Here is a 25,465-nt window from a genome sequence, read left to right on the forward strand (position 1 = left end):
TTCATTGAGTTAGCTATCTTCGGTTAGTAAAATTTTTGAAATTTCTCTAAGAGAAAATAAGCAATTTTAAAATTTATCTAAAAGGAAATAAGCAATTTTGAAATTTATGTGAGAGGAAATAAACAATTCTAAAATTTCTCTAAGCAATTTTGAAATTTTTCTGAGAGAAAATAAGCAATTTAAAATTTCTTTGAACAATTTTGAATGAGGAGCAACAATAGAACCAAAAAAAAAAAAAAAAAAAGGGAAGCAAAAAGGATTTAAACAAGTACATTCAAAACAATGAGAGATCTTACCTAATACTTTCTTATCATAATCTTTAAGCTTCTACGTAAAAGGTGAGAGGGGTTAATGCCTGATTTTCTCAAGTATTAAACAATCATTGTAAACTTTGATAGCTATTAATCTTATGTAGAGGTGGCATTTGGCGAAGAGAACAATTTCTCATCAACAGAGCTAAAGCTGACTATGGGGAAAAAATTAATAAAAAAAATATTCCTCACAACACCCATTAATCTGAGAGCACAATTCCCTTGAACAAATCTTCTTCTTCTTTTTTTTTTTTTTTTTTTTCTGAGAGGAGAATGAGCAAAATATTTCAATGGCTATTGATTTTAATTTATTGTAGGAAACATGCATAGTCAAGAACCAACCAAAACCAAACAAACAAAAAATTCTTTTTTTTGTTTTTCTTTACATCTACTAGGTCACACTTTATCCGTCAAATTTGAGAAAACAAAATGAAATTATTTGCAACCATTTTTTGTTTCACCCTATGATCATTACAAATAAATGATGATATGTATATGTTGTTTTAACCGACTAAGAAATCAAACATAAAAAAAATACTAAAAGAAAGTAGTCTGTGAGTGTGGGCTCTATACTATACAAAAGTTCATATTTAAACCACTCATTACTTTTTTTAATCTTTTTATATTCTTTAGTCCCTAACATCATGACATTTCTAATCTTATGGGTTGAATTGCATAACCTTTGGTGCAAACCTCATCAACCTACCCAATGCAGTAGGTGTGACTTTCCTTGCAAATAAGAAACAAACATTGGTGATATTCCCATTGTACTCACATTTCCTTCCACTCCTCATTTTCTCCAAAACCTCAATAGTCACATCTGTTCTCACAAACTTAGCTGGGTGTATACCTCGCTTTGACCAGTCAACCCAAGTCAAACTTCTATTTGAATTCCTCTCCGAAAATCTTATACTCACAAACGTTGGCAAGTAATGCTCATCGGCACAACATGACCTCTTGCAATGCTTTTGAAATAGTGGAAAATATTTTGTGTCTGATACAACCTCAATAGCTATATCTCGATCCATTTCGAACCATTGAGCTCCTTTTTTCCATTGTTGGATTGTGATGGTGGGACTCATTTGATGGCGATACCGGCCACGGCCAGCCAGGCCGGGTAGATCAAAGGATTCTACAAAGTTTTTGGAAGAGTATATTAGATAAGAGTAAATGGTAAAGAAGTTGAAGAGAGGGATACATGATTCAGAGAGGAGAACAAATTGTTGGTTGGAAAAGTCAAGAAGAGCATTGGCTAGTAAGCGACGCTCTGCTTCCACCATGCTAACACTTCCCCATTGCACTTTCTGCATTATACATGAGAATTCTATAAGATGTAATATGTATAGACTATATAGTCAAGCACATGAGTGATGAATTTATATGCCAACGTTATTACCAACACACCCTCCTGCTGCCTATATAAATATAAATAAAGAGTAAAATATATCATTGTTATTTTTTTAACATTATTTGATCTTTAATGAATATCCATTAAAAGATTATTAGCATGACCCTTTTAAAAATGTAAGACACCAAAATAAATTTAGGTTGTGTCTATTATCAAATAAAACAAATGAAAGGCATTTCTAGAAATTTTTAAGCCTCAAAGAACTTAGGGTTCTCTCTAATAGCATTACACCATCTGTATAGACATAATTGTTAGTATTAAATTTGTACCTTACCTTAACGAATTATAAAAATATTTTTTTTTATCCGTATCTTATTTTAAGTGTTGTCATTTTATTGTACCATAGTGAATTCGTTATGAGGAGGATAGTGTGCATCCTAATAAATGTGGATTTGGAGCGGAGGTATTCTAGTATTTCCATACTTGTAACAAGTTGTCATAATTTTTATGTGTTTATAATTGAAGGGAGGCAGCTATCTCTGCAATCTTTTGTAACATTTTTTATCATAGTAAAAATCATAACAGTCATAGACATAATTATAATTTTGGATAAATTACATAAATTTTGGTGTTTGTCATATGTGTGTAATTTATTTTTCTTGTATGTTTGTTTTTTTTTATATTTCGTGTTTCACCAATCTTAATTAGATGTTACAGATTTCTAACACTTGTACTGGTATCAGTACTTGTGTCCATGCTTCATTGGCACTTTTCGTCATTTTGATCTCCAACATATCAATTGTGTTAATTTTATCCTCAAAGTATTAAATGTATGTTAAAGTGGTCATCATGCCTCGGCCTACCATTATTCATTGTTAGAATCTTGAGTATTTTATAATTAAAAATTGCATCTTAAAAAAAAAAGAAGAAGAGTTTAATTACACCTTTACTCAGCATAGGAACCTTGGATCATTTTTGTAAGTAATATTTCAATTGTGTCAATTTATCAAAAGATAATTTTTTTAACAGAATCTAAGTGTATTTTTTAAAAAATGCTCCTAACTTTGACAATGAATGCTGATGGTGTCAAACATGGAGACCATTGTAAGGAGTCGTTTCGCATTCAGATAAAAAAGTTTCATATATATATTTTTTAATTTGTTGTCTTTAATATTTTTTTAAAAATTTGTGTCAATTTTTTTATTTATTTATATTTTCTTGTTCGTGTAGATGAATCTGAAAGTTTAAAAAAAAAAAATCAAAAAAAGTTTATCAAAGACCAAAAAAAAAAAAAAAAAAAAAAAGGCCAAAAAACCAACTGCTCATGACTTTTTACCTTTAGTGGACTTTTTTTCAATTTTTTTTTATTTTTTATTTTTTGACTTTTGTGGTTGGTCTAATCAAGTACAACTTAAAAAAATTTTAAAAAATAAAAAAGCTCACTAAATACGAAAAAATTACTAAATTGACCAAATAAAAATATTTAGAATTAAAATGACTCAAAATGAGAAATAAAATTGTAATTTGCTCAATGTAACTCCTATTTCCAAAAAAAAAACAAGAAAAAGGCCAAAAGAGGATAGGCTTGAGTTGAATAATATTTTATGAGCGACGTGGTGGTTAAGAAGCCAATGCCCTTCGCGCGTGGACCTTTCGTTGTTAGATAGATCGTGTTCCAATTGTATACGTTTTCAATTATTCCATTCTATAATCTCCTGGTAAACGATACAACAATATTATAAATTTAGAAAAAAATTATTCAGAAAATGATTTAGGAAAAAAAAAGGGAAAATTATTTGTTAGTCTTGTTAGGGAGACTTATGCGACATATGGTCCTACTAAAAAATTTATATTTCCAAGTAAAGTTTATTGACACATTTACCCTCAATATTAGTTGTTAATATCATAAATAATAGTAAAACCATATATAGGAAATTGAATGTTACCATAGATTAAGTTTGCGAAACGTAACGTGACACCTACATAAACATAACATAACGTAATGTGGCCATATTAGATGAGACATTACATAAACGTAATGTAACGTGACACCTACATAAATGTAACGTAACGTGACACTTACATAGACGTAACGTAACGTAACATCTACATAAATACGTTACGTTTTGCAAACTTACTAAGTTTTTTATTTTTTAAACTAAATGTGAAAATGTTACTTGTTCATTTATTTTGAAATTCACATTTATATAGATATGATTTATGGTAACATTCAATTTCTTATATATGATTTTGCCATTATATTGTATAATAGTATATTAATACCATTTATTTATAACTCATAGGATCTTGTGAAATACATTCCTATCTAAATAGGAATTGAAATTCTATAAGAAATTACACAGGACTTAACATAGTATAAGTGTCTGAAATAACACTTATAAATAAGTCTCCAAAAAAAAAAAAATCTATATTCTAGTATTAACTTTAAATTTATATTACATATTTACTTTTAGCATAAAATTTTAGATAAATTTTTCATGTTATGTAAACCATATATGCAATTATATAATGAAAGGTCAAAAAGGGCCAACCCACTCAAATACGATGACGTGTTGAATTTCGGTATCCAGTTGCAATTTCATTGTCAGGAATGTTACATGTACCAATTAATATACACACTAGTATATTAACTAATATTATGCTATTATGATTAATCCCACCTATTATACAAATTATAAATATTTAAAATTTCTAAAATTATACCACATTATCTATTAATATACTAATTAGTACATTAATTAATAGCATTATTCTTTCATCACTTGACACAAGTTATTAAGAAAATAATTTTCTGTGGGTAGGCTTTTTTATTTGTTAATTGTTCCCTCAATTTTTTAGTTTTCCCATTATTGCAGTCGTGAAAATAATTTTCTGTGAGTAGACTTTTTTGTCTGTTGATTGTTGTTCCATCAATTGTTTAGTTTTCTCATTATTTATTGCAGTCTTGAAAATAATTTTCTATGAGTAGACATTTTTATTTGTTAATTGTTGTTCCATCAATTTTTTAATTTTCCCATTATTGCAGTCTTAATAGTGACCAGTTATGAATGTTGCGGATCGTGGGCACACCAGGGGACACTCACAAGCAAAAACACAAGAGTTTTAACGTGGTTCGGCAAACCGGCCTACGTCCACGGGAGCGATGTTGTTATATATCAACAAATGGAGGAGATTACACACTCTCAACTCACTGTCTCTCTATATAACACACTCACTCACACTCTCTGACAAACAGAAAATAGCTCTCACTAGCTCTCTCTGTTTTGTGCCTTTCTCTCAGCAATGTGTTTTGCCATTTGCCTTGTCTACAACTCACCATCACCATTCCATTTTATACACCTTGGAGTAGGTGGGAGTGCCATTGGGTAGCCTCCATGCTTGACTTCGGCAGCCTCCTTCTTTGACATGGTTGGTAGCCTACTTCCTTGTTGACCAACCAAGGTGTGTTCACAAGACAATTTCCCCTTCACATGGGGTGAATTCAACAAATCACCCCCTCAACCCATGTGAGGTGATCCACTGCACACACTGCTGCTAATCTTGTCACGCCCAAATTCAACAAAGTCTGCATCTCTTCACTGAGATGCTTGCACCCCCTTGCCTGGAGTGCCCGGCACCCCCTCACTGGGGTGCCATGCAAAGCTTACTTTGCAACTCTTTGGGACGGCATCTCTCCCTTCCATCCAGTCTTGGAGAGATCCCAATATGTCTCTAATTCAAGAGCAAAAGAAACTTTCTTTCCTGGGACATGCTTTGCTGTCTTGGTCTCTTTGCTCTGAGCTGTCTTTAAAATTGGCCGCAATGGCTCCGTCTTGTGCACCTCCGAACTGCCTCCATGCGTTCTTGTACACTTTGGTTGCCATGTCTGCTGGGCCCTATGTCTCTTCTGTGCATGTCTTGTACGTCTTGCCCGGTAAGTGACAGTAGCTCCGTCTGTCACAACCTTCTCCACAAGCCTGTACAGATTCCCCTCCAGTCGTCCATGTAGCATCACCGTATCTCCATGGATGACTTTGAGATTTCCTTTGCTAGATGTGAAGCTATAACCTTTCATGTCTAGCATACTTAAGGAAATTAGATTCTTCTTCAGTCTTGGCACGTGTCGGACTCCATCCAACGTGAAAATTTTTCCATCTTCCATTCTCAGCCGTACTGTTCCCATGCCAACAATCTTACTCACAGTGTTGTTAGCCACTCGAACAATACCTCCATCCTTGGCTTGGTAGGTAGAAAAAAGTTTCTTATCCATGCATATATGATATGTGCTTCCGGAATCTAAGATCCAGTCAGGTTTCGTCATACTCGACGAAACTGTAAATGCATACTCATCCTTAGCATTTACTGCAGCAGCGACATTTGATGAGCTCGCCTGTTCCTTTTGTGCTTTGTCCTCCTTGAGCTTTGCACAGTCTTTTATGAGGTGATCCTCCTGATCACAGTAATAACACTTTCTCCTGAAGCCTGACCTTGATTGCGAACGTCCTCTTGATTTGGATCTACCCCGTCTATCATTGGACCTACCTCTGCCTTGCTCATTTTCTGAGGCAACCATGGCATTTCCTTCTGGGTGTTTGCTACTGCTACCTTCCTGTTTCTTCATCGACTCATGAGAAATGAGCGTAGCAATCACCTCATCCAGTCCAAGAGCATCCTTCCCGTACAATAGAGTTGTCCTGAGATGCTCATATGATGCAGGTAGAGAGACCAGCAAGATCATAGCCCTATCTTCCTCCTGGGTCTTGTCTCCAATGGTGTCCAATTCCATTGTGATCCTATTGAACTCGTCCAGATGTTCTGTGAGGTTCGCACCTTCTGGCATTCTAAGTGTATATAGCTGCCTCTTTAGAGATAACCGGTTTGTCAAAGATTTTGACTTGTACCTCATCTCTAACTTTGCCCATAGCTCCGCCGGATCTACTTCACTGATGACTTCTCGGAGTGTGTTGTTCCCGAGATACAACTGAATTGTACTGTTTGCCAATTCCCTCAACTCCTCCCACTTGTCATCCTTTATGTCTTCCGGTTTGTTGGACTTTTTGAGAAGAGCTTTCACCAGACCTTCTCGTGTTAAAATGTTTTTCACCCTTTGCTGCCACAGGGTAAAGTCATTACTACCATTAAAAGGCTCAATCATGAAACTTGCGCCTTTTCCTGCCATTGTAAATTTCTTCCCTTTTTAAAGAAATTTCGATGTAAGAATCTGACCGTACGGATGGGTCCGGAATATTTCAAATAGTTGGAACGCACTATTGGGTCGCCAAAAAACGGACTCCGAATGGCCTAGATCTAGCCAAAAGAGTTTGAATGCCTCCGATTCAAAAACTAACCGTACGGATGTGTCCGGAATACTCCAAATAGTTGGAACTCACTATTGGATCGCCAAAAACGGACTCCGAATGGCCTAGATCTAGCCAAAACAGTTTCAACGGTTCAGATTTGCTGAATCTGGTGCGCCTGAGAAGCACCAGATAATTCCTCCGGATTGGCAGGTCAACGGCTCGGTCAACGGCGCAGGACCGCGGTCAACGGCGGCTCAGCGGCGCGGCTTGGCTGGCGGCGCGGCTCCGGCACGGCTCGGCCTGGTCAGCGGCGCGGTCAACGGCTCGACAGCTCGGCTCGGCTCGGCTCAGGATGACGTCAGCCTGACGTCAGCTTCACGCGCGCCCCCACTCGTCTTCTTCCTTCGTCGGCGCGTGGGGCGCGTGTGTGCGAGTGGTCTTCACTCGCGATATTCAGGTGGCGCGTGGCGGCGCGTTACACCTCCGATTGGCCTGTGGTTTGAAGTTTTGGACTCCTCTCCTCCTGGCCTTCCTCCTGGTATGCTCAAAAGTGGATTTCGACCACTTCGAAATCTGGACACTTTCGGAAAAAACTCGATTTTTCTCCACCCGGGCTCTGATACCAATTGTTGCGGATCGTGGGCACACCAGGGGACACTCACAAGCAAAAACACAAGAGTTTTAACGTGGTTCGGCAAACCGGCCTACGTCCACGGGAGCGATGTTGTTATATATCAACAAATGGAGGAGATTACACACTCTCAACTCACTGTCTCTCTATATAACACACTCACTCACACTCTCTGACAAACAGAAAATAGCTCTCACTAGCTCTCTCTGTTTTGTGCCTTTCTCTCAGCAATGTGTTTTGCCATTTGCCTTGTCTACAACTCACCATCACCATTCCATTTTATACACCTTGGAGTAGGTGGGAGTGCCATTGGGTAGCCTCCATGCTTGACTTCGGCAGCCTCCTTCTTTGACATGGTTGGTAGCCTACTTCCTTGTTGACCAACCAAGGTGTGTTCACAAGACAATTTCCCCTTCACATGGGGTGAATTCAACAATGAAGCATTCCCGAGTAAACTTTTACAAATGGTAATTGTCACGTAGTTAATGGAAGCATGTGATGTATCGGTAAACATGGTAGATCTGTTCAAAGAGTTAGAATCTTATAGAATCAGGATTGTCTCTAATGGTTCAATCGAATGCCGTGTAATTATCAAGGGATCAAGTCAGAACATTTATTTTGTAAAGTCTTTTGAGAAGATTATTGGTTAAAAAAAATTATCAGATAATTGTAATCACATACTATATCACATTTATCTTAAAAATAATGAATGATTTGTATGGGAATATATTTTCTGAGTATCAACACGTGGCAAGGTGACGCCGACGTGTCAGCCGAGGTGTCACGTGTCTTGGTCGTGACGCCGAGGTTATCTCCGAAGATATCGGAATCTGAAATAAGCGGATAAAGGACAAGAATCCTAAAATAAAGAGGGAACTCAACCTAGATATGGACAAGAATCCTAGAATAAGACAAGACTTCAATTTGTATTAAAATAAGACTCTTAGAGAGTTTATCCCAATCCCACTGGGAGTCCCAAATTGGCAGTAATCCTAATGTTTGTTTGGGTGGACATGAGCTTGGGATTGGACTAATAGTCCAATAAAATTATTAATCCGATATTTGGTTAAACAATTAAAGTACGGACTAATTATTTGAAACTTGACTATTAGTTAAGATAGGATACATAATCCAACGAATTCGTAGTCCTAGGACTATTAGTCATGGGAATGCTAATCCAGTCCGCCCAAACAAACATGGCCTTAGGGTCAGGCTCCTATTGGGACTAGGATTGTATTGGCTATAAAAGAGAGACACCCTAATGGGTCTAAGGTATGCTTTCGATACTCAAACTTGTGAGTTTAGCACTTGATTTATCTTTGAGAGATATACTAACTTGATCGTCGGAGTGCCTCCGGGTGGACGAACCACCGCCGGAATCTTCTCTTTCTGTTGCAGGTCAGCCAAGTGCCATCTATTCTGCCGGTGCTCTCTAGCTGATTACTAAGCGAGCAGTGTGGTCAGAAAATCACCCACACAATTTGTTTTTAAAATTATATTTATTTCCTCCCCCCCTTTTTATCCAAGTGGACTGCTAATCTCTCAAATAGCATGGGGACTCACAATCTAATCCCATAAAATTGGAGATAAAATTCTCATTTTCCAAAAATAATAAAAGCAACATGTTATATGTTAAGAATTTTTAACTAATTTATAAATTTAATCTCAATTAACTAACGCATGTTTGGAATTTGATAATGCCTTAAGTGCCATTAGCGCAGTGTTTGTTTTGTAGTTCTTTTGTAAACCCCACCGGCTGTGATTGTTTTTGTTTGCGTTGGTTAATCTTTATGAAAAATGTTTGGGGGCCCTAATTATGTGGCTAAAATGGCCAAAACGTCGTTTTGGCCATTTTGATGTTGTTTTGTACTCAAAACGACGTCGTTTTGGCCATTTGAGCCACAGAATTTAGGCCCTCTACCATTGTTCAATCTTTATTTAGGTTGTTGGGATTTTGCATTTTTGTTTGTACTGATTTCTCGTCAATTTTTGGTGTAGCGCTGATAGATGATTGCACTTTCTTTTCGATAGATTAGTTTTTCGTTGATACTTTTACTTATTTTTCTTTTATTGATATTTATTTCAGTATTCTTTGGCTTTGTTTGGGAAGCCTTGGTTGGGATTTTTTTAATTATTTTAGTCACAAAAAATAAAATAAATTTTTAGTTTAATAAGACAAAATATCACATTTAATTTACAATCATTATATTCTTTCTATTACAAAAAAGTTAATAATAAAAAAAAATTAAAAAACCAACTCACTTTCCAAACGGAGGCTTTGTATATTGAGTTTTATCAATAAAATTTCCATTTTCGCTAATAAAAAAAGAAGAAGTGCCATTAGGGCAGTTCAGCCCTATTTAGATGCATTATATATCAAGTTCATGGAGTAAAAGGTGAAGGTGAAATCATATTTTCTTACATGTTATACTGTGTTTGTTTTGAAAGAAAATTATATTCAAGAGTAATGAAATATTTTTTCCTCCGATAATCTTCCCTAGCGTCAACCTAGCTTTCATCATCTATATTTTTGAAATTAAAACATCAATGAAAGCCCCAAATAATGAATAAACAAGCAAATAATTTTTTTTAATAATCCACCTATATAAAATTAAAGTAAAAGAGAGAGAAAAAAAAAGCACAAGTTTAATATGAAAAATTAGACTAAAAAAACTGACCTTACTGGGAATTCTCCGGCCATGGAAAACTGAATTTTCAGGCTCGGATTGGTTGAAAGATGGATCGGAGTGCACGTAAATTGAGTAGAATCCTTCATGGCCATTGAAGAACAACTCCCAAAGAGGCGCTAACAAAACTGGCCCTCTTGTCAAGAACATGAAGGCAACCTTTGGAACCCTTTTGAATGGGAATTTACGAATTTTGGGAGTCATCGAGGCCCTCCATAGCAATTCTTCGTCGCTCATATCGTGCGTGACATGTGTGGGCTTTTGATATTCTGATGATCTAATATTGGTTTTGGAAGTTTTGGTGGCTGATGGAGGAGGAGTAGGTGGTGGTGGTTGGGTAGCTGGTGGTGGTGGAAGAATTAATGGTGAATGAGAGATAGAGAAGTGGGTGATTAGTAGATTCAGTGACAAGTCCTTGAGATAGCAGCTTAGTAAAATCCCAGAGGTTATGCCACAGGCAAAGAAGATGAAATAAGAAAGGAGATTAGCAGCCGAGGCTGGTGGTTTTTGGTGTTGATTCTTCTTCATTGTTTAGAGAGAGAGAGAGAGAGATTAGATGATGTTCTTAATTATCACAATATAATGATTAATTCTACAATAAAATATTATGGGATTCCTACCTACAATAAACGACCGCATTATTTTTATTAAAATTGTTGTTACTAATCTAATTTAATGTTATAAAATAAAATTTCAAAATAAAATTAGTGTTAAGATATATTGCTATTCAAGTTCAAAAATTAAATTCACAAAATAGGCCTAGAAAGTGAGTTTATATATCATTTTCCTACGTATAAATACGTAAAAGGAGTCTAATATTGTAAACTAGTGTATGCCCGTGCCTGAAGGCACGATACAATTAATGATGAGATTAAAATATAAATAAAAATTAGAGAGGAATGTATTCAAATTTATTGTTTTTGTTTTTTTTTCTTTTCTTTTTAAAGAGTAGGTAATGAATTCACAGGAAGAAGAAAAATTCCTAAATGAAGACATGAAACTCAAATGAAACACCAATTTATTAGTAACCCAAATAAATTTCAGGAACTCCCAAAATTAGAAACCTCCATGACTCCCAAATTGATGCAAACCAATCATATGGACCAATCACAGGTGAGTGAGAGTTATAAAGTTGTATTTTTTTTAAGAATGTGTAGCATTTTTTATATTTTTAATAAAAAAAAATCTTTCCAAGATAAATTGCACTTCCCCCAAATTGCAATCACTCAATTTTCTCACCCACTCTCTCTCCTCTTCTCTATTACCTCAGTCTCTCTCCCCCAAAGACTGTAAAACATTAATCTTCTCAACTCTCTCTCTCTCTCACCCTCACCGACTGATATTCCCCCGTTCCTCTCTCTTCTCAAACGAAGACTCTCTGTTTCCTTAAGTTATAGATGATAATATTAAATTTTTTGAAAAAACAATTGTAAACTAAAAATAGATTGAACAATTTAATTCCCAATAGAACCCAAGCATCATATTAAAGAATATTAATGAGTTTTGTGCACTAAAATGCTATGAACAACTGATAAATTTTTTTAAAAAAAATCAAATAAAACTATCCATTTGGTTTGCTCAGATGAACACACCATGAAATTAGATCAAGGGATTGGAACAATAAAGCAAGGACCACAACAACATCCATCCAGCAATGTAGCTGAAGAGAGTGAATATCCTCTATTCAAAAATAATAATAATAATATGACTATGTAAAAATAAAAAATAAAATAAAAAAATTAAAAAAACTGAGAGTACATTCGCAGAATCCACCCCTCCTTTAGTCTCACGGGTCTGTGAGCTTTGGATCTGATGAATAAATGGAGAAGATGATAACCATGAAATTTTTAGGGTGTTCTCTACACTGTTTCCACCATTGTTGTGGGTCAAGAAATTTATCAAAAAAGGGCAAAATAGAACTTGAAAGATAAAATACATATTCTGACACACATAAATAAACACAAACCTAGAGATTACAAACTTTCTGCCAAGTTTTTGAATTAATTTTTATGAACAAAAACACAAATGCAACATAAATGACAAAATTGGAGTTGATATGCACAAACAAAACCCGGTAATTTTATCACACTTCAAACAACTCAAACCCAGATTAATAAAGCTTAACACATAAATTGCAAGACCAATTCCACCAACAGAAATGATGATAAGACCTCAATTCCACCAAAAAACTTGAAGATGTATCACTCTTGGGCCAAACAAAAATTTGGCTATCGTTAGAATTAGAATATAATATGTGCCTTAAGATATATCACACCTAGGCCAAACCAAAAAAAAATTGATATATTGATATATTTTAAAAACACGATGTAAATAATGATATATTTTTACAATAAAATTATGCTATTGATATATTTTTACTTTTGAGGGAATAAATTTAGGCACGGGCATATGATCTAAATATCATTATTAAATTGAAATGTAATTGAAAATAAAATTATTAAATTAATGATATTCCCTCAAAAATAATGTTTAGATCTATGTTCCAAAATTAATGATATTCTTTGTAGTAATTTTATTTGAGGTTATTATTGTAAAAAAAAAAAAAAAAAAAAAAAATTAAAAATTGGAGGGTCCAAATAATTTATGGGGTGCTAATAGTAGCACTCAAAATGAATCCCGTAGGACTATGGGTTAATTGATTATTTTGCCCTTGTGTTTATTGCTAAATTTGTTATAAAACTTGGAATGAGCCTCATAATATGGCTCATGTAATATTAAATACAAATAATTGAGTAAAATTTTATTCATAGTTAGATTCTTTAATATTTGCACCCAAAAAAAAAAAAAAGAAGGTGAAAATAACATTGAGTAAAAAAATTTTGGTAGTTAGATTCTTTAATATTTAAAAAATATAAAAAAAGAAAAGAAAAATAACATTGAGTAAAAATCTATTTATTCTTTAGTTGGTATAATCCTAAATTTGATAATAATGCAAAGGATATTTGTGAAATTTTAAATGGTTAATCCCACTCCTATTTCTCACTGAAGGCACGATGTAAATAAAAATTACAAAAATTAGATCTATTTTTCAAATAAAATGAAAATTCATTAAAACACATTAAAAATCACAAACCCAAACCCAAATCTTAAAAATACAAATCCAAACTCAATAAAACCTTTCATAAATCAAAACACATTTCAAAATAAAACCCATTCAGAGTTGATTGGAGAGATTTTTTTTTAGGTAAGTCATAAATTAAAAACAAAATATTACACATTTACAAAAGAACATATCCTAGTAATATAACAAATCCCATACCCAAAAAAGGAAACCTAATAAAATAACTAATTAAAACAGCCCCACATCAACAAAGTACCCCAAGTACCCTCTATCATAAATATATGGACAATTATACAAAAAGTGGTTGAACAACCCACTAAACACTTCAGTAGAATTGTGGTTGAACACCATACAACAACCCACGGCCTAACACCCATTTACTAAATTAAACTTGGGACCAAGACACCACCTTTCAAATAATAACCCACCAAACACGGTCTAAGTCCACCAAGTTTGCATCAACCGGCATTGCTTCATCTTCATAAGCCCATGTGGAAACCAACTCAAAATAATTCAAAAAACCCTCCAATCACTCCCAAAAATGGTTTTGGAAAACCATGGGTTACAAAAACCAGAGAGATGCTTAAAATAGATATTTTATTGAGAAAAATACTAAATACATCGTTGTAATGCTGCTAAGAGAGAGAGAGAATCAGAGCCCTCAAAGATTTGTAGAAGTTGTTTGCCTCTTAATAGCTGAAGAAGATAACCTAACTTGGATCATCATCAACCTGAAAGAGTGAAACGAAGAGAAAAAGATTTATAAACTACCAATTTCAGATACATAAAAAAAAATATAAAAAAAAAAAAGTGTTGTTTTTTAATGGATAATGGGAAATGAGTGGCAATGAATCGAAGATGGGCTATCGATTTCACTGGTAAACTACCAGTTTCAGATTCATCTCGCAACATCCCTCATTCCCGTGGTTTCTCTCGTGCTTCTCTCGATCAGGTCTCTCTCTCTCTCTCTCTCTGTCTCTTTCTTTGTTGCATTGTGGGTTTGAAAATCAAAGAGCGCTCGAAGATTTGTAGAAGTTTTTTGCCTCGTAATAGCTGAAGAAGATACACTGATTGATTGGAACAAAGCCTAACTTGGATCACCATCCGTAGATCATCATCAACCTGAAAAAAGTGAAACAAAGAGAAAAAGTTTTAGATACAGAGGAAAGTTGGGGAGGCAGGTGTTTTTGGTGGTTCTGGAAGAATAACAGAGAAGGAGAGAGATAAAGAGGAAATGAGGAGACGTGTAGCAGAGAGGGACAGAGATGAAGACGGAATGGGGGAGGAGATGTGGGTAGGTGGGAGAGGGAGAGAGCACAGAGTGTTTGGGAGGGAATGAAAATCATCTCAGCCATAGATGCTTATTAGAATTGATCTGAGCCATTTAAATGAAATGTATCTCACATACATTTTATACATTTTCAAAATCCCTCTTGCCTTATTATATAGATATATAGCTAAAATTAGTTGGGCAAAAAGTCTCCTAAGATTTAGTAAAAATGAAGTAAGTCTCACAAATTTGACATAATTATATTAAATTCCCTTAAAGTTTTAATTTATATAATACTTAGGCCTCATTTGGCTAGTTAACATTTTAGCTAAAAAGCTAAAAAGCCTATAACATATACCAAAAAGTCAAAGATTCTCTTTTCTCTCTACTTTTTTTTGCACATCTTTTCGTAAAAAGTCAAAAAGTCACTCTAAACATACTAGTTTTTTTTATCTCATATTTTAACTAAAAAGTCAAAAAGTTACTAAAATAGCATATTCTCAAATGAGACCTAACCTCATTTTTATCAGAATTCGTTAATAATATGAATAAAAAAAATGATATTGTCATCTTATTTACATTGAAATGTACATTTTACATTGTGTATCATTATGTCTTTATACCATCTATATGAATTTTAATCTCTTTAATCTTACTAAAAAAGAGGTCTATCTAATTATATTAAAATTATGAAATTTATATATTTATTTTAAATTTCAAGGGAGGCCAGTGTAATTTACCTAATTTAGTTTCAATCAACATTTTTATTCTTTTGAGGTGGTAAGTTTTGAAAATGTGAACCAAGCCTCCTTTGACCTAATAGTATGTTGTACCATTTTGTAATGTGAGATCAAGGGTTCAATTTTTATATAAATGAGTTTGATATCATTTATAGTGTTTATTTATTTCCAAATTTGAGCTAGTGGTGATTACTAGGTTTGGTGACGGTGGAACTTTTAAACTTTAGTTGTCTGGTGTTCTGAAAGTTTGTCTAATTAGTAATTTTAAGATTTTAATGTTAATCGAGATATATGTAAATTAATCCAAAACTTGATTATAAAAAATAAATGAAATGATCCATCAAACTCGCAAGGGGTCTGGGCGAGGTTGCTACAAAATGGACGGAGTCAATTTTTTTGTTCTAGGGTGGGTTGACTTTGACCCATTAGGTGGGTGGTTTGGTCAAGAACGAACCCAGGCCTATAATTGTAGCAGCCCAACGGTGAAGAACCCACTTAATTATTTTGGGAAACTTACCAATAAGTCTTATATATAAAGTTTAAAATTTATCTAATTCTAAATTAAAATATTTGTACCAATTAGTTTTATATATTTTTAATTACTATCAAAAAATCTTTTTTTTTTTCTTTTTTAATTTACAGACGCTGTTCCATCCCACCAACATTGGACTTTCGGCAGACGATCACCAGAAACTTACCGGAATGTTCAACATCTTCGGGAAGTCGCCGGAGGATTGTCGGAAGTTTATCGGAGTGTTCTAAACATCAATGGAAGTAACCGGAATGTCCAGAATGTTCGCTAGATGTTAAGAACATTATTGGAGACTCACTGGAATGTCCAGAATGTTCTTGGAAAAAAAATAAATAGAGAAATTAGAGCGAAAAAACATAGCAAAATGTGCTAAATATTGATAAACCAAAAGAAAAAAATGTAACGACAAAAACCAGCAACAATGGAAAAAAACATGTGTTATTTTTAAATTTTTGTAGGATTTAGGCACATAATCTCCAATATTGATCAAATTGAAAAGCAAGTTTTGAAATTGTAAAGAAAAAATTTATCAAGTATTTAACCTTATTAATCAAACTGAAAAATATGTTATGAAACTGTAAAATTTTGCAGTTTGCAGTTTTAAACCATGATTCATTCCAGCACCAAGAAAATATTGAAACTGCAAAATTTTATAGTTTTCACTGCTTGTAACTAAAACTCGAAAACAACTTGTTCAGAATTTGAAAATTTTCTCCATTAAAACAGAAAAAGAAAAGTGTATTGTGACACCCTGAACGTTTAATTAAATACCACATAAATATTTATAGTTATATATATAATTGTGGGTGCATGTGATAAATAATAATAAATACAAAATTTAATTTGGCATTGGGTTACCAAATATGTGATTAATTAGGGATTATTATTTGGGGCCAAATTAACAAAAATATGGAATTATAATACTAGTTGGGTCAAATTAGAGTTAAAGATATTAAATAAATAAATAGGTTAAATAAATAAATAATAATAACAATAATAATAAAATAAATATAGGGAATAAGAATTATAATAATGGCATTTATAAAATAAATAAGTTATATATGCTATGTAAATTAATTTGTCATTATGGTTATCAAATATATGATAGGAAAACTTATTAGGATAAATTAAGTACTAGATTTATTTGGGGTATATTAGCTACACAGATTTATCAAATAAAGCAAATCAAGTATCATTAATTAGCAAGATTACAAATTTGCTAAAATAAAGAAATGGATATTATACTTTGAGTTACTATAATATATTTTACATATATTTTGACTTACCATAATTTATTTATACAAGTTATATTAATTCAAGTTAAGTTTTAGAAATATTTCACTTACGTGGATTAATTTCTAAACTCTATTTGTTTAAATGAAACCCATTGATATGTTTGTTTAAATTTTAAAGATTATTTGACTATAACCTTATAAACAATTATGTTTTGTAAGTACCACCACGGGAGTCCCACGCCTTGGGGAACTTAAATAACCATTGGCCTCTGTTTGGCCACTTTGTGGTCCTCCGTTTGTCATGGATCCATTGACCTCTATTCTGATTATCACTTTTGTGACCTCTGTTCTGTTCTGTTCTGTACCATGTTTATGATTATTTATTTTCATAATTTATGTATTTCAGTTTCTGCCACTTAAATGATTTATTTACCAAATTGAGTTATGTAAATATTTTGACTTAACTAACTATTCATAGTTATTTTGTATTCCCTATACTCTTGGCATAATATTTCTCATTCTGCTGTGTGTTTCTAGTTGTTACCCTTTTACGTGACAAGATGTAGGGAAAACCCATAACTTCACGAAATGGAACCCACAAGTGGATTGATGTTGAACCACTTTTTTTTTCCTTCTTCTTTTTTTTTTTTTATATATATTTTTTCTCCCTTTTATTCTACTCGGGGCCAGTCACTGAATAATAAAATAAATGTATTTTCTCTTATTAAAATAGTAAAGTGGAGTAATTTCCTGTTTAATTATTTTTATTTCCGTTTGCGCAGTTTAATTTGCTACAAATAGAATAAGTTAGTAAGTTGCGATTCCAACTCTAAGCCACTAGGGTTGGGTCGTGACAAAAGTGGTAACGGTTCAAAAAAAAAAAAAAGAAACTATTTTAATTTGATTAGGAAGTTCGAAAAGTTGTAAATAAACATAATAAAATAACATAAGATAAAATAATAATAATAATAATAAATATTTACCTGCAACATTATTCCTTTTGTGTAAAATATCACATTTATTCTGGTATTGTAGGAATGTCAGAGATTAATCTTGATGATGCGTTTTGGGATGAGCTCCAAGCCATTAATTTAGATGAAATTTTAGCCGAGCACCCCGCCCCTGCCTCACTTGAGGGTTGGGGAGATTCAGAAGACATAATCAAAGGACTGCACTCAGGCCTTGCCCAGTTGATGGGTCAACCAGTTTATATCCAAGCTGACTCTACCGATATCCCACATTTACTATGGAGGCACAGCCTTGTCGATACACGCAGACGTTTTCTTGGACCATCTCGTGTCTTTGGCGTTGCCCCGGGAAATGACCGCCTGCTGTAGACACCCCATTTTTGACCGACCTTGAGACTCAGACGTCACCAGTTGAGCACTTGGTGATATTGCATAACGTGCTCGTTCAGAAGTTTCAGAGTCTTGGCTGTGAGCCCCGCCTCCGGATTTCCGAACCCTCTTCTGTGCCTTGTCTCGGTTTGCGAACCAGACTCGGTTTTCTCTGTTTCTTTTCCTGAGGGAAGGGAGAGGTCCCGTAGACTATCTCTCAATGCCCGTGGGCTACATTTGGTGGCCGTAGGCCATTTTTCCCATTTCGGAGCCCGGTTTCCGGTTTTCGGAGCCGTCAGGCCGTGTGCCTCGGTTCGGGACCGCCTAACCATCTCCGTTTGCTCTGATTTTTGGCATACATCTTATTTTCTCCCTTTTGAGGGACACTGGGGCTTGAGAAACCCACTTCGTGGCCGAACGCCAATTTCGGTGTTTAACGGGCAGTTTCCGGGGCCCCGAACTACGTGTTTTGGCCCCCGAACATTCGTTTTGCATCGGTTTTCGTTCATTTTTGGCAGGTACCTCTGTTTTATCACGAGGAAGGTCACTGAAGGGCGGGAGGCCAGTAATTGTTGCAGCAACCAGTTATCTCTCCTCCGGAGCCTCCCGGCGCCCGTTTTTCGCGCTTCCGGGCTAATGTTGAACACCCTAGGGTTAGTGTTGCCAACTTTCAACCACATATTTGTGATGTACACACATGGGAGGCCACTAAAAAGTGGTGGCCGGCCATTAATTCCTTTTGACCCTTTTGAACCCCTCCTTCCGGGCTAATGTTGAACACCTTGGAGCCATTTTCTTCAAACCCAAATCACATATTTGTGATGTACACACATGGGAGGCCACTAAAAAGTGGTGGCCGGCCATTAATTCCTTTTGACCCTTTTGAACCCCTCCTAAAATTGGCTTGTTCTCTCTCCTGTTTTAGAATTTCCAAATTCGAACCACGGGGTTGTGAAGAGGAGACCTGGGAGGCCACTAAAAAGTGGTGGCCGGCCATTAATTCAACTTGACCCTTTTGACCCCTAGCTGGCCGGCTAGTAGGGGTGGCTGGCCGGCCACCTGCAGAAAAAGTACTTGGCCGGCCATGTTCCTCATGATTGCTACTTTACAGCTGTGCAGCTGTTTCCCCCAGAAAATATCCCAATCCGGGGGATATTTTGTGGGGGAAAGCTTACCTCCTTTTTGCCCCACCTTTACACCCTCTTTTTGTCCATATAACCAGCTGGTGGCCTCCTTTGTAAGGGTTAGAAAATTTACTCTTCAAAGCTCCATAGCCAACTCCATCTTCTTCCTTCTCAATTCTTCAAAAAACCCTAACTCCCTAACCATCATTCCTTCTACACCACCAAGCTCTACCACCACCATCTCATTTCCAGCAACAAGGAAGGATTCTTGAAGGCTAAAGAAGCTCCAAATCCATCCAAGAAGCAACAAAATCTCGAATCTTCAAGGGTAAGTTACACTTTTACCCTTTTGACCCTTTTTCTTGTTCCATTTCTAAGCCCCTCTTGCTTTTGGTTTCAAGCTCTGGCCCTAACTGAAAAGGGCCATTTTTTGAGCTCATCTTCACTTCTCATTAAGGGCTCAACCCTGTTTGAGCCCTCCATAATACACTTGCTTCATTGACCATCTTGTATGTCATAGTTTTGCATGCTATTTTTGACCCATGAGCAATTTATTTTCGAGCATGTTGTAAACTGATATAGGGCTTATTTTGAGCCCCTCTTCAACATTGGAGAAGGTCTCAACATTGTTTGGTGTCTCCATGTATCACTTGTAGTTCAATCCCTTATTTGGCCTCATTTTTGCATAAGTTGATAGCCCTCTTGGCTTCTGTTTTTGGACCTTGGTCTGAACTGAAAGTGGCCTTGTTTTGGCCTATACTTCATGTTTCATTCACACTTTTTTTCTGTTTGGTGATTATTTTATATACTTCATGTTTTAGCACCTTTTGAGCCTTATTTTGCATCATATTTTTAGCATGTTTGTATACTGATTTTGAGGCTGCCATATACTGTAAATGTTCTTATTTTTGGTCCATCTTCAGTGTTGTAGAAGGAATTTTTTCAGTTTGGGTTTAGCTTATACCACTTGCTTCATTACCCCTCTTTTGGCCCCTATTCTTGTATGCTATTTTTGCTATACCTATATTTGCTGTTTGGCCATGTTTATAACTGGAAAAGTGCTTATTTTGGGGCTGTCTAGCTTCTGTCTTTGCATTGCATGTCCATGTTGTGCATATTTAGCATGGCTATAGGCCATTTCGGGTGCCTAATGTTGCATTTCGGGACGTTTCCTTGCATTTCATGTCATTTCGCTTCATTTCGGGATTGTTTTCCCCATATTTTGTTGCTGAAATTCCATTAGCATGCTTGCATATCATTTTTGCCATGTTTCGCCATTTTAGCACTGCCTCGGTTTGCGTGCCCGTGTGCACGCATTTCGAGGCACTCCTTTTTTATCCGACGGCATCCGATGTGAGTGTGGCTGAGGCTCACTCATGTTGGTATAAGCCCATTTGTCATTGCCATGCCATTTTAGCACTGCCTCGGTTTGCGTGCCCGTGTGCACGCATTTCGAGGCACTCTTTTTTTATCCGACGGCATCCGATGTGAGTGTGGCTGAGGCTCACTCATGTTGGTATAAGCCCATTTGTCATTGCCATGCCATTTTAGCACTGCCTCGGTTTGCGTGCCCGTGTGCACGCATTTCGAGGCACTCTATTTTTATCCGACGGCATCCGATGTGAGTGTGGCTGAGGCTCACTCATGTTGGTATAAGCCCATTTGTCATTGCCATGCCATTTTAGCACTGCCTCGGTTTGCGTGCCCGTGTGCACGTACTTCGAGGCATCTCATTTTTATTGTATCTGTCATCGCCTCGGTTTGCGTGCCCGTGTGCACGTACTTCGAGGCATCTCATTTTTATTGTATCTGTCATCGCCTCGGTTTGCGTGCCCGTGTGCACGTACTTCGAGGCATCTCATTTTCATTGTATCTGTCATCGTCTCGGTTTGCGTGCCCGTGTGCACGTACTTCGAGGCATCTCATTTTCATTGCATCTATCATCGCCTCGGTTTGCGTGCCCGTGTGCACGCAGTTCGAGATATCTCATTTTCAGCATTCCGTCATTTTCTCGGTTCGCGTGCCCGTGTGCACGCATTTCGAGGCATGTCATTCCATAGAATTGTGTATGTTAGGATTGTATATTAGTTGCATTTCATGCATACCATGCATATTGCATCGTGTCCGGAATAGGAGTTAGCCCGGGCACGGGAAATGAGGTACATTTCGTACTCCGAGTGACGGAATGTGTCTCAATTCCCCAGTCACCGACACTCCGGATTACCCATGATGGAGTTAGGTTTTAGCTGTAGTTTCATGTGCATTCGTCCTATATTGAGTTGTGCATTTCGATTCCTCGGCCATCATGCCTTGGTATGCGTGATTGGTGACACGGGGATCGAGACATGCATATATCTGTGCAGATACATTGCTATGCCCCTTTCCTGCTCTCTGTTGCAGCAAAACGAAGAATCAGCAATTTTTCTGGGCTCAGCGCGTATTTCAAGAACAGGTGTAAACAGAGGCTAATTGGGGCATTCCGGTGGATTTCCGCGCAAGACAACCCGGACATGCATCATCCATCAGAAGCAAGACAGTCCCTGGCTTGCACGCCAGTTTTATTTGCTTTCTTAGTTAACTCATTAATTAATTAGAAATCTGTAATATTCTTTTATTCGGGACTGTAATATTTGGACTGTATTATTTATTCGGACCCTCTCTACGAGGGCATAACTGTAATAAGTGTGGGTGAGTGTGATGTATGTCTTCCAACCCCACGTCTTTCTCCCTTTTATTTATCCGCTTTTGATGGTTAGATTAGGGCATGTTTAAATTAGCATACAGTATGACAGCATGTTTGCATCATTCATCTGTATTGCATGCACCGGGCTCGGCGCATCATACTAACTGCATTGTATTTTCAATTCCAAGTTGAATACATGATAGTTGTAGCATTCCATATGCCATGTTTAGAATAGCCGAGCCTGCTATAGTTGCATTTTGCATGTGTTGCATTAGGCATTTCTGTATACTTAGGATTCATGCATGATTTCTAATAAGTATCTATTTTGGCTTGGAGTACTAGGTGAGTTTTTATGCTTTAGCATCCTTGCATGCATGTGAGTGAATGCCATGATAGCATGCTTACCATGAGGCTATTTGCTTATCTGACATAACTGCCTGAATGCCTGTGGGTGAAGGTTGGGTTGCTTAAATTGGAATAAATCATCAAAATATTTCAAAGCCTACCTGCGGGTAGCAAACCCTTTTCAAAAACAAACAAGAAGTGTTTTATTCCAATCTAGGCGACCTGGTCTATACTTATATGCTGTGCGCATCACATAGTAACCTAGGCTAATAAACCGGAATAAGAACTCACAATGTTTTCAAAAATCGATATCATGGTTAGTAGAGGCCGGTCTATGACCGGGCGAGCGGGGGTGCTCACGAAGTGACCTTCCCCAATCGTACCCAAGTTCCCGAGCCGAAGCAGCTTTGGTGATGACGGACACGTGGCCTTTTTGGCACCGAGTCAGGGTTTCCTAAATTTCCCAAAATAAAATATTTAGGTGGCGACTCTGTATCTGGCAAAGCAGTCTATGTTTGGCACTACTTTTTCAAAAATCAGTTTTCTCAAAACGATTTGCCAGATTTGGACTCTTTGGTTCAGATTAGGAACCGTGACACATTGAGAGTCCGAACTGTAGCGAGGTCCCCCGCGGGCTTGTTACACCTGCACTATATCATAGGCCTGCTACCCCCAGATTTTGTGGCCAGAAGGGGGAACGTGTACCCTGAGGACTATATTTTCACCACAGTCTCTAACCCGCTAGAGATAATTAATATTCAAAATGTTGACTTTAATAATGACCTGTCATATATTGAGACACCCGGCTGGATTGTCGGCCGAGCATTTTTGGGATACATACAGTCCATCCTTATTTTCACAGTCCAAGAAGCGTGGATGTGTTTTGGTGTAGTCTCGTTGGGGTGGGAATTTGAGCTTTTTATGCAGCACTATTTCCCATGGTTTTTCAACCCATTTGACCCACTACTCTAGTTTTGGGTAGAAGAAAATCTTTTTGTATGCTGACCATGATGTGTTCTAATCCCTTTTTTGTTGCCTTTTTGTTTTTGTTTACCACAGGGATGGGACACTAACATGTTCTGACTGATGTAATATGAATTGTAAAAAAATATAAAGTTGGTATTTTATATAAATATAGATTGCGCTACACATGCTTATATATATGCTGCGTTGTGAATGCAATGCCTCGTTTACTACTTTATAGAATGGCCAATAATGGTACCGGAAGTGAGTCATCAGTCAGTGGCACTGAATTGATGGAAAGAATAATGGAAAAAGCAGTTAGTAGCTTTTTGCAAGCCTTGCAGACTAACATCAACAATGGGATGCCGGAACGATAAGAAGAGTCGGTTACCATAAAACAGTTCTAGGATCTGAAACTCACCACATTTACTGGCGGCCCAGACCCAATGGTAGCAGATGCTTCGGTGAAAGACATGGAAAAGATTTTTCACGCCCTACCCTGCATTGAAAGACAAAAGGTAACTTTCACCACTTTCACTTTCAGAGACAATGCACAGGAATGGTGGCTTCTCACTCTGGCCAAAGAAGAAATTACGACTTGGGCAAGATTCTTGGAAATATTCTACGAAAAATACTTCCCAGATTCATTGCAGGAACAAAAGGCATCAGAATTCATACATCTAAAGCAATGAACGATGACGGTGGCCGAATATGAGAGCAAGTTCACACAACTCGCTCGGTTTGCAACATACGTCATCTCCACCGAAACTCAAAAAGCAAGAAAATTTGAAGCAGGATTGGATGCTGAAATTAAAGACAAGCTCGAGGTCTTGAAACTGCCAACTTATGCAGAAGTGGTAGACCGGGCGTACATTGCAGAAAAAAGGATTAAAGCCTCGCGTTCCGGGGAACCAAGCCACAAGAAGCGATTCTGGGAAAGAGACAATAGAAGACTCAGTGTTGCGCCTGCTAAAAAGGTGAACACAGACACAACTAGTTCAAGCCATCAAGGTCCTACCAACCCCCGAGGTGGCACTGTTCCAATTTGTCGCACTTGTGGGAAGGCTTATTGGGGACAATGCTATCGAGACACGGGAGCATGTTTTAAATGTGGTCAAGTTGGCCACTTGCTGAGGGATTGTCCAAAGCTGACTAATCCTATAGCCAGCCCCTCTAGCCCAGTCAGGAAACCCGCAGGACCTGGAGGAGAGAGGAAGGACCAAAAACATCAAGGACAGGCTTTCGCCTTGGTACTTGGAAAATCAGAAGTTACCGAAAATGTTGTGTGTAGACGTCCCTGAACGCCCCGGGAGGGATGGCTCCTCCCGTTCCGTTCGTATTGGGCTCACTACAGTTCGGACTCTCAAATTGTCACGGTTCTAAATCTGAACCAAAGAGTCCAAATCCGGCAAATCGTTTTGAGAAAACAGATTTTGAAAGAAGTGTCAAACATGGACTGCTTTGCCAGATACAGAGTCGCCACCAAAATGTTTTATTTTGGGGAAATTTAGGAAACCCTGACTCGTTTGCCTAAGGCCACGTGTCCGTCATCACCAAAGTTGCCTCAGCTCGGGAACTTGGGTACGATTGGGGAAGGTCACTTCGTGAGCACCCCCGCTCGCCCGATCAAAGATCGGCCTCTACTAACCATGATATCTATTTTTGAAAATATTATGCGTTCTTATTCCGGTTATTAGCCTAGATTTACTATGTGATGCGCACAGCACACAAGTATAGACTGGATCGTCTGAATTGGAACAAAACATCTCGTGTTTGTTTATTTGAAAGTGGTTTGCTACTCGCAAGTTGGCTTAAAATGCAAATTTTGCCACCCTTGGGTGGGCTTAAAAAACATGGTTTTGCCACTATCTAGTGGG

At 36.7% G+C, this 25,465-nt stretch overlaps 1 protein-coding gene and 1 long non-coding RNA gene across 2 annotated transcripts; both read right to left on the bottom strand.

Moving 5' to 3' along the window:
* Window positions 1-726: 726 nt before the first annotated feature.
* On the bottom strand, window positions 727-10,905 carry LOC114279986 (glycosyltransferase BC10). The gene is made up of 2 exons (XM_028222293.2): window positions 10,269-10,905; window positions 727-1,615 (listed from the first exon to the last, which is right to left on the bottom strand). The coding sequence occupies exons 1-2, from the start codon at window positions 10,803-10,805 to the stop codon at window positions 971-973; spliced, it is 1,182 nt and encodes a 393-aa protein (XP_028078094.2). The 5' UTR covers window positions 10,806-10,905; the 3' UTR covers window positions 727-970.
* Window positions 10,906-13,939: 3,034 nt separating this feature from the next.
* LOC145790305 (uncharacterized) lies at window positions 13,940-14,483 on the bottom strand. Its single transcript, XR_014328987.1, has 2 exons — window positions 14,247-14,483; window positions 13,940-14,090 (listed from the first exon to the last, which is right to left on the bottom strand). It is a non-coding gene; the product is annotated as an uncharacterized LOC145790305 (long non-coding RNA).
* Window positions 14,484-25,465: the final 10,982 nt, after the last annotated feature.

This window comes from Camellia sinensis, chromosome 5 (assembly GCF_055761805.1).
Source record: "Camellia sinensis isolate YWXY chromosome 5, ASM5576180v1, whole genome shotgun sequence".
Classification (NCBI taxonomy): domain Eukaryota; kingdom Viridiplantae; phylum Streptophyta; class Magnoliopsida; order Ericales; family Theaceae; genus Camellia; species Camellia sinensis.

Bases quoted from the DNA above. Each gene is read 5' to 3' on its own strand.
- LOC114279986 (XM_028222293.2), bottom strand. From the start codon at position 10,805: ATGAAGAAGAATCAACACCAAAAACCACCAGCCTCGGCTGCTAATCTC. The intron at 1,616-10,268 runs GTCAGTTTTTTT...TGTATAATGCAG, and splicing joins GCCGGAGAATTCCCAGTAAG to AAAGTGCAATGGGGAAGTGT.